This window comes from Denticeps clupeoides, chromosome 8 (assembly GCF_900700375.1).
Source record: "Denticeps clupeoides chromosome 8, fDenClu1.1, whole genome shotgun sequence".
In the NCBI taxonomy this organism is placed as follows: Eukaryota; Metazoa; Chordata; class Actinopteri; order Clupeiformes; family Denticipitidae; genus Denticeps; species Denticeps clupeoides.
This window is the reverse complement of record NC_041714.1, coordinates 15,605,175-15,618,175: the sequence shown is the minus strand read 5'-3', so window position 1 is coordinate 15,618,175 and position 13,001 is coordinate 15,605,175. Positions and strand designations below refer to the sequence as shown.

General features: G+C 54.9%; 2 protein-coding genes across 4 annotated transcripts; one reads left to right on the top strand and one right to left on the bottom strand.

The window, feature by feature from the left end:
- Positions 1 to 58: 58 nt before the first annotated feature.
- Positions 59 to 4,064, bottom strand: znf668 (zinc finger protein 668). 2 transcript variants are annotated; one of them, XM_028990216.1, is made up of 2 exons: positions 3,618 to 4,064; positions 59 to 3,083 (listed from the first exon to the last, which is right to left on the bottom strand). In XM_028990216.1, the coding sequence occupies exon 2, from the start codon at positions 3,081 to 3,083 to the stop codon at positions 1,155 to 1,157; it is 1,929 nt and encodes a 642-aa protein (XP_028846049.1). In that variant the 5' UTR covers positions 3,618 to 4,064; the 3' UTR covers positions 59 to 1,154. The 2 variants fall into 2 exon arrangements, with proteins under 2 accessions (XP_028846049.1, XP_028846050.1); XM_028990217.1 differs by lacking the exon at positions 3,618 to 4,064 and adding an exon at positions 3,395 to 3,573.
- znf646 (zinc finger protein 646) lies at positions 3,357 to 12,957 on the top strand. 2 transcript variants are annotated; one of them, XM_028990214.1, is made up of 4 exons: positions 3,357 to 3,962; positions 5,300 to 8,139; positions 8,876 to 9,895; positions 10,625 to 12,957. In XM_028990214.1, the coding sequence occupies exons 2-4, from the start codon at positions 5,492 to 5,494 to the stop codon at positions 11,457 to 11,459; spliced, it is 4,503 nt and encodes a 1,500-aa protein (XP_028846047.1). In that variant the 5' UTR covers positions 3,357 to 3,962; positions 5,300 to 5,491; the 3' UTR covers positions 11,460 to 12,957. The 2 variants fall into 2 exon arrangements, with proteins under 2 accessions (XP_028846047.1, XP_028846046.1); XM_028990213.1 differs by lacking the exon at positions 3,357 to 3,962 and adding an exon at positions 4,024 to 4,322.
- Positions 12,958 to 13,001: the final 44 nt, after the last annotated feature.

Genomic DNA, 13,001 nt, shown 5'->3' with positions numbered 1-13,001 from the left:
GGAGAACAAATCCAGCACTCTAAATTCAATATACACATGCAAATAACATATGGAAAGAAAACTTTAGAAAAGCCTTTATTGGATCAAATAAAACCTGTTTTCAACCAGTGTAGGCCATTCAAATTTTAAAGACCCATAAACATCCACATTTGAGAATCTCATAAATTGTAGAAAAACAAACCTTAATTTTTTTTTTATATATATTTTTTTAAGATATAAAAACATCCAAAATTACATAGTCTATACCTGGGTTGAAGGTTTACCTTCTTGAATTAAATTCAGAACAGTCCATCATTCTGAGATGCGCCAAAGTAGTCACATGACCTGACCTGTCAGAGCACTAATTCCAAACAGTGGGACAACCTGAACACTGGTGCGTAATTGACCTGTTTGTTGGCTTCTAATCAATAATCTGTGACACAGAAATACTTGCCTGGGATGAAGGACGTCGAAAAGACAGTGCTTGAGTGCATCTGAATGAACTTTAGTGGTATGTTTGCGCTGTACGGGGTTTTAAACTGCCATGGTCACCCAAAGTCAAACTTTTTTTTTACGTCCACTAGTCCTAAACGTAAGAACCCACAATATGTATGCAGTTATGATATGATATGACTGTAATGATGTCAGGCTGATCGTATATGTTGTCCGGGTGCACAAATATCCACATTTTATGCCACCTACTGTTTTAAAAGCTGACGAGTAACTTTCTGTAATGAAAGTTGTATGTTAGGAAGATGTGTTAAATCCCACTAATGTGTCTGGATGTCAGGTTTTTTTTGGATGTCAGTTTTCCATTAATTGTTTTCCTGGTTAGCCCTATACCATTCATAAATACATACCATGAAAATATCCCCCGAAACAAATGTACATTAATAAGCGTAATAAATAAAAAAATTTGGATGCAAATCCATCATTGTTTGCAGCAGAGTTAAAAACGGACGCAGCAACTGGCGCGAGAGCTTCTGAATGAGAAACGGCTGGTCACATATGGAACGAGACGCATGGGGCTCTTAATTAAAAAAAAAAAAAAAAAAACCCACAGCATCATCACGCCTGTTCCAACAGAATCCTTCAAAGGCAATTTTTTAAAATGATTATAAAAGACACTTTTGCGTCCAGAAACGTGGGAAGTTCCCAGAAGGACAAGCGTTCGTTCAAAGGCCCTCGTCCTTGTCAATGTACACATGGGCCGGCATGGCCTGAAACTCGGACACCGGCACGGCCGCGGGAACGGCGAGGGAGGCGGCGGGTTCCCCGGAGGACGAGGAGTCTGCCCCGTAGGGGGAGGGGAGGGCCCGGGTCAAGGCGGAGTCCGGCTCCAGCTCGCGGTGCGTCCGCAGGTGCTTGCGCAGGTAGGCCGCGAACAGGAAGGCCTTGCCGCACTGCGGACACGGGTGCGGCCGGCTGGCGGAGTGGATGCGCTGGTGCTTGCGCAGCCCGGCCCTGTTCAGGAAGCCCTTGCCGCAGCTGTCGCAGACGTGCGGCCGCGGCTTGGGGTGCATGCTCTCGTGGGCCCGCAGGTCGGCCGGCCGGTCGAACTCCGCCTGGCAGGTGGCGCAGGCGTGGCGGTGGAGGGGGGGCAGGGCGTCGACGGTGGACGCCGGCGGCGCGGGGAGGCTGTGCAAGCCCTCGTGGGCCTGCACGTCCTCCCACGTGGCGAAGGTGACGTCGCACTGGGCGCAGGAGAACTGCGGGAGGGTGCTGGGGAAGGGCTGCGCCGGCTCGGCCGGGGCCTGCGCCGCCGGCTGGGGCCTCTTGGCCGCGTGCGTCTGCTCGTGCTTGCGCAGGCTGGACGAGACCACGAAGGACTTGAAGCACAGGTCGCACTTGAAGGGCCGCTCGCCGGAGTGCACCCGCCGGTGCTTGTTGAGGCTGGAGCGCTCGGCGAACGACTTGCCGCACTCGGCGCAGGCGAACGGCCGCAGGCCCGTGTGCACCAGCATGTGCCTCCGCAGGTCCCACGAGGCCACGAAGGCCTTGTCGCAGTTCTGGCACTTGTAGGGCCTCTGGCCCGAATGCACGCGCTGGTGCACGGCCAGGTCGGCCGGCTGCCGGAAGCGCTTGGCGCACTTGTCGCAGGGGTACGGCTTGAAGCCCTGGTGGGCCCTCTGGTGGCGCCGGAAGCTGGACGGGTCGGAGAACATCTTGCCGCACTGCGGGCAGAGGAAGGGCTTCTCGCCGGAGTGCGTCCGCAGGTGCGACTGGTAGGAGGAGAGCTGCGTGAAGCCCTTGCCGCACTGCTCGCACCGGTACGGCTTGCTCTGCGAGTGGATGCGCAGGTGGCACGCCAGGGACGAGGAGCGGGAGAAGGCCTTGCCGCAGTCGGAGCACAGGTAGGGCTTCTCGCCCGTGTGCGAGCGCTCGTGGTTCTTCAGGTCCTTCAGCTCGGTGTAGGTCTTCCCGCACTGGTCGCACGCGTACGGCCGATGGCCCTGGTGGTTGCGGCGGTGCTTGCGGTAGACGGACGGGTCGGCGAAGCTCTTGCCGCACTCGGCGCAGAAATACGGCTTCTCCCCGGTGTGCGACCGCTGGTGCACCTTGAGCTTGGACAGGGTGGGGTAGCTCTTGGAACACTGCAGGCAGGAGTAGGGCCTCTCGCCGTTGTGTTGGGTCATGTGGATGCGCAGGCAGATGGCCTGCATGAAGGCTTTACCGCACTCGGTGCAGATGAACGGCTTCTCGCCCGTGTGCGACCGGACGTGGTTGCGGAGCTCCGTGGGCGTTTTGTAGGCCTTGTGGCACTGCGAGCACTGGAAGGGCCGGTGGGCGGAGTGCGAGCGCTGGTGCTTCGCCAGCTGCGTCCGGCCGGGGAAGTTCTTGCCGCACTGGGCGCAGGCGTGCTCCAGATGCTTGTCCTTGCCGTGCGCCGAGAGCTTGTGGCTCTTCAGCGTGGAGGGGCTGGAAAACGACTGCTGGCAGGCGGGGCATTTGAAGGAACGCTGGGACTTGGATGGCCGGCCTTTCCCCTTCCTTCTGGTCGGTGGTGCGGTCATCTCCTCTCGCTCCTTGGTCACCACACTCTCTGCAGGTGGAGGTGTGTACTGCTCTATGGTGGGTGGACTTCCAGGTTGGGGTGATGCCATCTGTTATTACAGTTAAAATAACACACACACACACACACACACACATACACACATATATATATATATATATAAATGTATTTTAAAGCACTAAAACAAACAAAAAAACGTTCCCTCAATAATAATGAGTAGTTGAGGAGTAGACGATCTCAAAATGGCCGGCTTTAGGACCTCAGGGACAATCAGGCAAAAGGAAGTTTTAACGCTGGCCCGTAATCTGCAGGACAACGTGTTCAGCTCGTTCCTTCTCTTTATCTCGACACGATGTTAACGACAACGGGGCCATTCCGGGGGGGGGGCGGCCGTTTTCATACTTAAAGCGACGAACAATGGTCCCACTCGGCGCCGGGGCCGCGGCCAGCTGGCCGAGCGCGGCTCCGACCCAAAATGGCTGGCTTTAGGACCGGCTGAACAGGCTCGTTCGTCCGCGCTCCGCCGTCATCCGCGCACTGCAATCGCGGTCTGATGCTCGACGCGGAACTTTTAGGGGGGTTTTTTTTTAACCCCCTTAAAAAAAAAAAAAAACGTTACACTTACCGGAAGAGGCGGACCAGGGGACGAAGGCTGCGACGATCGCGGTAAAAGAACGGAAATAAAAATGTAATAAAAAGAACTGTGTGCGCGTCTGCGTTTTAAAGGACGGCGTTAGGACCATGACGGGAGACCCGGGCGTGTAACCGTGCGGTCCCGCGGCAGCTCCGCCGCACCCGGACCGGGTCGCATGCGAGGCGGCGAGGGGAGTAAATGGAGTAAAACAACAACAATAATAATAATAATAATAATAATGTCGGACGTCGCGTATATCCAGAAGTGCCTGAGCGGCTCCGAGGCGCGAAGTGGAAAGAAGAGGGAGGAGAGATGGACGGACCGGGGAGGGAAGAGGTGGGAGGAGAAACGCGACTCGGCCCGTGGCGACAACGCAGATCTGTGCGGCGTCGGAAGAAAAAAAAAAAACACGACACGGACGCAGAATCCGGGCAGAATCGACGACCGCGCCGCGTCGTTGAACGACGTCCCGCTATTCCGCTTTTTAAAAAGACGGGACATTGGAGGGACCGAGTTCGGCGACGCACGCTTCCGGTTTCCTAGCAGCCTGGGCCGGAAGTGTGTGGAACGGGGGAGGAACGGACGTAACGCCGCCCGTCCCGAAAGAACAATGAGAGCCGCGTTTAGTAAAAACCTTTAGCCGCGGATTAAAAACGAAGCAGCCGCACGGTGGTCGGGATCGCTCGCCGCGTCGTCGTAAGTACGCCGCCGCGACCCTCCGGGCCCCTCCGGGCGCTTCTGCTCCCCGTGCCGGCGGAGCTGGGCGAAGCGGCGCTAGCCGCGTAGCCGGCTAGCGGCCCGCGCCGCTGGCAACTTGCGGGGCGCGTCAGAAGTTTCTCGCCCGCCGGCACCGCGGCCGGACGCCCTCGCCGCGTCCGGCGCCGCTCGTGTTTAACCCGCCGCGACCCTCCGCCTGCCTGCCTGCCTGCTCCCGACGTGCGCGTATCCCGCCGACCTGCCGCGGCTCGGCGCGTTAGCCGCCAGCTAGCTGTTTACTGTGTAAACAGTGGACGGTCCTGCGCGCCGCTCCGTCGGCGTCGACTGTCCCGTCCTGCCCCCTCCACGCAGGAGCGGAATAAACACGTTCACGCACAACTTACAACTTCTGCAAAGTGGCGTCCGTGGTGCAACAGCGCGAAATCGGAACTTTGCTGGAACCGCTTTAGATTTCAGTGTTGGTGCATTGACGATCATTGTGGGTAATCGGACGGTTGTGGGTTCGAATCCCGAACCGTCAAGCTGCCACTGAGCAAAGCACCGTCCCCACACACGGCTCCCCGGAGTGATGGTGATGCTCACCAAGGGTGATGGTTAAAAGCAGAGGACACGTTTCGTTGTGTCACCGTGTGCTGTGCTGCAGTGTTTCACAATGACAATCTATTCACTTTCGTGGTCTGGTTGACCTCCGGGAACAACTCTTGGTTCTCCCCATCCCCAAAGAATTAATCTTAATGTGGGGGGAGGCTGTTTGACGTTATTGGTACATCAGTGGAACTTTTTTTGGTTTGTTTGTTTTACATTGATCATCATTATGCGCTTAATATGTAAAGGCGGTCATTTATAAACGGTCAACTGTTCACCTTTTGAATGCACAACATTTGCATTGTGTTAAAAACAAGTAGATTAAAATGTCTTCTGATCTTTTTTTTTTTCTATTTGTTTTTTTCTTTTAGTGGGCCGGAAGCGAACGAATAACCAAATTGACCCCCTACGTGTAGACGTCTCAGGGCCGCTATGACTAAGATGAGGTTCTAAGGCATGTGGTGCTTTTGGTGCCCGTTTGTTTGCTGAGTCGTCGCCGCCCCATCACCAGCTATGGTCCTGGATCTGACCGTTTGCCCGGTCAGCCTCCCTGCTTCTCTGTAATGGCTATGCAGGAGCCAAGGCAGGTGAAAGGCTTGTTATGCAAACATTGTGGTGTTGTGTGCCCGAACATGCCCAGCCTTCTAGAACATATGGACCGTCACCTCCAGCCAGAGGAGGAGGACCTGAAGTTCAAGTGTGAGGAGTGCGGGAGAGGTTACCGGCATGCAGGTAGCCTGGCCAACCATAAAAAGACACATGAGGTTGGCTCGTTCCAGTGCCCGATATGCACCAGGAAGCTCTCGAACACTTTAGCTCTTAAGAACCATTTGCGCATTCACACGTCACGCAAAAAGTACTCGTGCCCCGAGTGCGGCAAGGCCTTCAGACTGGCCACGCAGCTGGCCACGCATCAGAGGGTCCACCGTAACAGGGAGGCCAGGGGCCAGGTCAGCAGAAAGGACCACGCTGAACACACCCGCGGCGGGGTTGAAGTAGGCTTCGGCGGCGACGACGTCTCCTACAAGGAGGAGCAGACCTTTGACGTCGTGCCGGATTTAGAGCCGGACATGGGACTGGACCTCCCTTTGGAGAACAGCTTTAGCACCAGCGCAATGCCGGAGCTGATTCCGAGCTCCGCCTCCGACAGCGACAGGGCGGCGGCAGAAGACGCGGAGGACCGGCCGTTTAAATGCGGCCTGTGCGAGAAGACGTACAGGCACCACGGAAGCCTGATCAACCACAAGAAAACGCACCAGTTGGGGACCTTCGAGTGTCCCGTCTGCTTTAAGCAGTTTAATAACCTCGCTGCCCTGAACAGCCACCAACGCATCCACAGTAAGACCCGGGGGCGGCCAGGCGGCGCTGCTCCAGAAGCCCCCGCGGCGGTGCGTCCGCCGCAGAACGGAGACGCGGCCGCGCACCTCTGTCACCTGTGTCAAGTAGCCTTCCCCAGCGAGGACGAGTTCCGGGACCACGTCCTGCTGCACAACTCCTCCTCCGCGTCGTTCGAGCTGGCCGCCGGCGTCCCCGACGGCAGGTTCCCCTACCACGCCACCCGTTCGCCCGAGTCCGACACCCCGCTCCTGGACAAGCGGGGGGCCTACGAGCCGCCGGCCGAGAACGGCGCCGTGTACCTAGCCCACCCGTATCACCACGAGCCACCCGCACCGGACACTCAGGGAGAGCCCAGAGCTTCGGCCGCCCATCACCTCAACCCGCTGCCGGTGAAGGAGGAGGAGTGCTGCTCCCCCGGCTCGGACCGGCGCTTCAAGTGCAACGTCTGCGGCAAGAGCTACCGCCACGCCGGCAGCCTCATCAACCACAAGCGCTCCCACCAGACGGGCGTCTACCAGTGCTCCATCTGCCGCAAGAACTACCCCCACCTGGCCGCCCTCCGCAGCCACCTCCGCATCCACCGGGCCCAGACCTCGGCGTCCAGCCACGGCGCCGAGGGCGACTGGCTGTCTTCAGAGCCCCTGACGCACGAGAACCAGCCGGGGGGCTTCACCGCCCACGAGGGCGACGTCGGCACCATGCTGGACCTTCCTCAGGACCTGGGGGACGCCGACCACATGATCCCCGGGGACCACGGCCACGCCGGTAACCGTGACGACGAGCAGGGGACCGCGGGGTTCCGGTTCGACGTGAACTTCTCCCACGACCAACCAGTGCACCTACCTCAAGACGAGCCGCTCATGGAGAGGCACATGTGCGCGGACTGCGGCAAGACCTTCACGGACATCGCTGGCATCAGGTCCCACGTCTGCCCGCTGCTGCAGCACTTCCAGGCCGTGATGAACGGATCCGGTCATTCGGGACACGTGGACCTCCAGGGCCAGCACCTCCAGGAAGCGCCGAGGGGTCACGCGAGTTTCGGCGAGAGCCGAGACCCTGCGCAGGGCTACTATTATTCTGAGCAGAGCTTTCACCGAAACGTTCACAAGCAGATGGCCGCCGGCAGCAGAGACCAAGTCCACGCGGGTGATGAAGAGGACGGTGGCGAGGAGGAAGAGGACGGGGACATGTACCATTGCTCGGTGTGTGGGAACCACTACACTAGCATGAGGGCGCTGCGCACCCATCTTCGTGGCCACACCCAAATTCATGGCACGCCTTCCAGCTCAGGCCCATCCTCCATGTCCTCCATGGAGGCCGAGAAGGAAGAGGAGCCCGGTGGGTGTCAACAGGGCGGGGCCAGCCTGATCATTTGCAGCACGTGCGGCGAGAGCTTCATCACGAAGCAGGACCTGCTGGCGCACCAGCTCCTGCACGACGGCTCACCGGGCGAGGAGGAGAACCCGCCGTATCCCTCGGAAGGCGGGGAAGGAGCCCTCAAGCTGGTGCCCAAGCAGGAGATGGAGAGCATCATCTGCGGCAAGTGTGGCATCGCGTGCCTCAGCTTCCACCACCTGGAGAGCCACGCCTGCTCAGGGCAGAGGGAGGGCTGTGCCCAACCTGGCGACTGCAAGCTGGATGCTGCTGCTTTTGATGGACCTGACTCGGGGACCATGGAGGACGGCCCTTGCTGCGGGGGGGGACGTCTGTATACGTGCGACCAGTGCGGGCGGTCGTACCGGCACGCCGGCTCGCTGCTGAACCACAAAAAGTCTCATAAAACGGGGGTGTTCCGTTGCTACGTGTGCCAGAAACGCTTCTACAACTTGCTGGCTCTGAAGAACCACCAGAGGACGCACTTTGATGTCAAGAAGTGAGCATTTATCTCTCTATGTATTAAATAAAATGTAATATTTACACGGGGTTCCACAAGCCAGTCCCGTTTCCGGGGACGTTCCGGCTGTAGATGCCCGGTTTGGGATTTTATAGAACAGATTATAACATTTTTATAAAGTATTAAGAACGCAAATGCAGGGTACATCTCATCAGATATGCGTGTGATATTTTATATAATATTCTGAAACGTAAGTATAAATATGGAACCTTATGATTATGGAACCAAGAAGCAGTGGAAACAAAGTCGGTATTTTATTCCGGCGGTTTTATGCGCGTTGTTTTTGTGACGTCCATGCATTCATTGAAAGGCCTGGTTCAAGTTCCCCTGGTTACCAGTGACTAGCAGACCTGCTTTGCTAATAATGTATAAATACATTATAATTTTTTCTTAGTCTAGCACCCAACAATCTCTGAGCATGCTCTTCACTGACAAGTCTGAGCCTTATCAGGGCTCTTAGTTTGTAAACTCGATATTCTATAGAAATCGAACGAGAATTGCTGGTGTCTTCCTCTTGTAAGTCGCTTTGGATAAAAGCGTCTGCTAAATAAAGTAAAGTAAAGTAATACAAACTTCCTGTTTACTTGTGAAGAGTGGTTCTATTCAGAGATGTTCTTATAGTTAGAAAAGGTAAAATAAAAGCATCTTAGAATAATCCTCATTGACATTTGACCCCTACATTCATGGCACGTGTGTTCTAACGTTTGTCACCCAGGCACAGGTGCTCCGAGTGCGGGAAGGCGTTCAAAATCCACAAGCAGCTCCTCAACCACCTGCGCGTTCACCAGGAGAACAAGGCCAAGATCCAGGAGCTGAACAGGCAGATCCAGACCCTGATGCAGATGAACGGCGAGCTGGCCCAGAACGGCCTGCGAGCCCTCGGGTCCAGGAAGGCACAGCGGCGCAGGCGCAGAGACGCGCCCCCCGCTGAAAAGGACGCCCAGGGGGCGGACTCGGACGACCCTCGACCTTTCGTCTGCGATCAGTGCGGCCGTAGCTATCGGCACGCGGGGAGCCTGGTGAACCACAAGAACTCCCACAAGACCGGGGAGTACTACTGTGCCGTCTGCAACAACACCTACTCCAACCAGCTGGCCATGAAGAACCACCTGCGCATCCACTTCGCGGCTAAGAAGCACAGCTGCCCGGAGTGCGGCCGGGCCTTCCGGGGCAGAAAGCAGCTGCAGAGCCACCGGTGCTCGGCAAAGCGGCGGAGCCAGCCGGCCGGCGGAGCCAGGGGCCGAGGCCGCAGGCGGCCCAGGGAGCTGGCCTGCAAACAGTGCCGAGAGGTGTTCACCTCCGCCGACCAGCTGACGGAGCACGCCTGCCCGGCCCCGAAGAACGAGGAGCGTCCCTTCAAGTGCGCCGTCTGTGGGCGGAGCTACCGGCACGCAGGCAGCCTGCTGAACCACAAGAACACCCACAAAACCGGCCACTTCAGCTGCACCTTCTGCGCCAAGCCCTTCTCCAACCCCATGGCCCTGCGCAACCACACCCGCATCCACACGCAGAAGAAGAAGCACGTCTGCCCCACCTGCGGCAAAGCCTTCCGCCTCTCCAGCATCCTCCACAACCACCTGAAGATCCACGCCCGCGGCCACGCCCACCTCAGCTGCCAGACGTGCGGGAAGAGCTTCCAGGGTCGGTCCGGGCTGAAGAGGCACCGCTGCGTTGGGGGCCAGAGCGACGCGAGCAAGGCGGCGGCTGCTCCCGACACGGGAGACAAGTGCTACATGTAGGAACGATGACCGTACAATTACTCAATTAATGTGGGATTTAGAACAACCCACTTACACCGGGAAATTACAGCTGGGACAGAATGGGGAAAAAAAGAATCCATTCTATGCAGTTATTGTGCGTAAACCGATTTAATATTGTCGGATAAAGTTATTCATGCATAGTGCTCTGAAGCTGTCTGGCCTTAATGGCAATGCAATGAAACGATAGAAAAACTGCTTAGAATAATGACACAAATTAGTTAAATGTATTAAAAATAAAAGCAACTGAACATGCAATCATTACGTGAAGAAAACAAAATGACGAAGTGTAATTAAGGCAGCATTCCGTATTATCAAAAGAATGCTTACGATCTGGATAATCTGGATACGTTTTTGCATGATTTTTATTTATTTATTTTTTTTGTCGTGCATATTAATCTCATGATCCCAACATCCTCTGGTAAATCCAGCATATATTACAGTGTAATCTGATTTCACAGTCAAGGCGAACTAAAGCTAGCAAGTTTTAGCAAGTATTAATGTGTAAAAAAAAAAAAATAACTTTTTAGCAGTGTTGATGCACATAGCTGGACGCAAGGACGTGAATCACATTAGCCATGAACCAGGAAGCCACGATGATGTAGATGACAGGAGAGAACCTATTTGACTGAAACGGGAGGGTTTGGTTTGTCTCGCCGGGGTTTAAACGCTGTGATTTACCAGCTACGCTCCTCTCCCCTTTTCAGGTGTGACCAGTGCGGCCGCTCCTACCGCCACGCCGGCTCCCTGCTCAACCACAAGAAGACCCACTCGTCCAACCTGCTCCACTGCTCGCTGTGCCTCCGCACCTTCACCGACCCGCTGGAGCTTCAGAGCCACTCCCAGATGCCCCGCCACTGCTGCCCCGACTGCGGCAAGACCTTCTGCGAGTTCGCCCACATGCAGAGCCACATGGAGGTGCACAGCAAGGGCCGGCCCCTGCAGGGCTTCCAGCAGCACCCGGAGCCGGGCCAGTCCACCCAGGCAGCACCACAGCATTCAGAGGCAATGTCCATCGAGGACGACCTGGACTGGGACTCCGGCGTGGGCGTCTCGTCAGACCTTCCAAAGTATGGCCACATCCCGGTCGACCTCCAGGACCAGACGGAAGGTGAGGGGTCGGAGGTCAAGAGTCACGTTTGCGAGCACTGTGGCCGCGCCTATCGCCACGCCGGCTCCCTCCTCAACCACAAAAACAGCCACAAAACCGGCACCTTCTTCTGCTCCGTCTGCCAGAAGGAGTTCTCCAACCTCATGGCGCTGAAGAACCACCGGCGCATCCACACCGAGCCCAAACGCTACCAGTGCCTGGAGTGCGGCAAGGCCTTCCGGGTCTCCACCCAGCTCATCTGCCACCGGCGCATCCACACCAAAGAGAAGCCCTTCTCCTGCCCGCTCTGCGACAAGCGCTTCTCCAGCAAGTCCAACCTGCGCCACCACCAGAAGATGCACCAGAACTCGGCCGCCGCCTTCGAGGCCTCCTTCGACATGGCCGCTGCTGCCGGATCCTTCATGGGCCTGGGCGTAGACCCGTTCCTGTGAAAACATCCCGGCCCCGCCCCGCCCCCTCGGCCCCTTGCCAGTAATTGTCAAGCATCAGGTTTCCTGTTCGGACTGCCCCCCCCTCCTCCCCTCTCCGCCTTCTGCTTCAAAGGGTGCAGTCAGGCGTAGGCCACATTCTTCTACCTCCGGTAGGGACGGTGACACTGTACAAGCTCCACCACGTGCTGGTTGTGCCTGACAAAACACTCAAAGACTGTTCTTCGGATTCGAATGTGTTCCCGTTTTATTTTGTAACAGAGTGCACAAAAACACACACAAAACGGAAGAACGGTGCGGTACGATCTGAACCGCGGCGGCCTGTAGGTCTTCTTCTCAGCCCTACCGACTCCACGACTAGAGTCCGACCGATATATAGCGAATTCGGGACGTAGGGAAGGTGTGTACGGTGCTTCCTTCTGTACCTTCAGGTGTGTTTTCACTGATCATAAGCTTCTTTTTTTTTTTTTTTTTTTTTTTTTTTTTATATAATATGACGACCTACTGGCCTCTCGTTGGAGTGCAGTGGCGTCATGGCAATGTCACTGAATGCTGTCAGACAGCAGGAACGCTTGTGTGTCCCCCTGAAATGTTATCTACAAGATATCAAGTGTATTTATTTAAAAAAAGAATAATGATATTTATACTCTTCAAGAACTATATATCTATTCTGTCTGTTCCGTTCTTATGTGTGTATGTTGCTCTTACGTCGACTTCAGACTGATTGTAAATGAAATTGTGCTGCCTTGGAGCTAGAACAGGGCTGGATCCACCTCTCCCAGAACATTTCAAATCAGTATCTGCAATAATAAGAATTTAGTAGAACTTACTATTAAGATTATTTTTTTTTTGTTCTTTCGTTGTTTTTATGTGCGCCGTTGTGCTACGTCACTGTTTCTTTTCATCTTGTGCAGGTATTTTAAAAAATATATACATATATTTACTGTCATGCACAAGGGCGGAAGTGTTAGTGTACGACTTCCGATCGGTCGGGCTGTGGTGATGGGACGGGGGCCTTGTAATTTACGTAGCTCAGGTTTTACACCTTATTACACAGCACACACACAACCAATTGCATTACTTTATACATATATATATCACAGGATTTTTTCTTTTCACCAAAATGCACAATCCCTCATGGGACAGCGTCTGTGCGGTTGAGTTGCCAGGTTGGAGCTCTTACATGTGCCATTTCACACTGTATTTCTCAGAAGCAAGTTTCCATCCTCTGCCTATAATTCATTTTTTTTAACCAATATGATTAGGAGATGCCGCTCTGTGTATTACTGGCTTAAGTGCATTTGAAACTGACTTAACTTTTAATAGAGACCTCTCTCTCTCTCTTATCTCTCTGTAATCAGTTGCATATATCTTTAAGAAAGTATACAGAATATTTATTTTTGTTTTTTTGGTCGATTAATGTTTCTCTTTCTGAAGTAGAGGACTTGCAAATGTTCATTTGTAGATGTTCATGCCCTCACTTTCTTTTAACTAAAATAAACACAAGGTAAAGACCAAGTTGTTTAGTTGTGTAGTTCTGGGTGT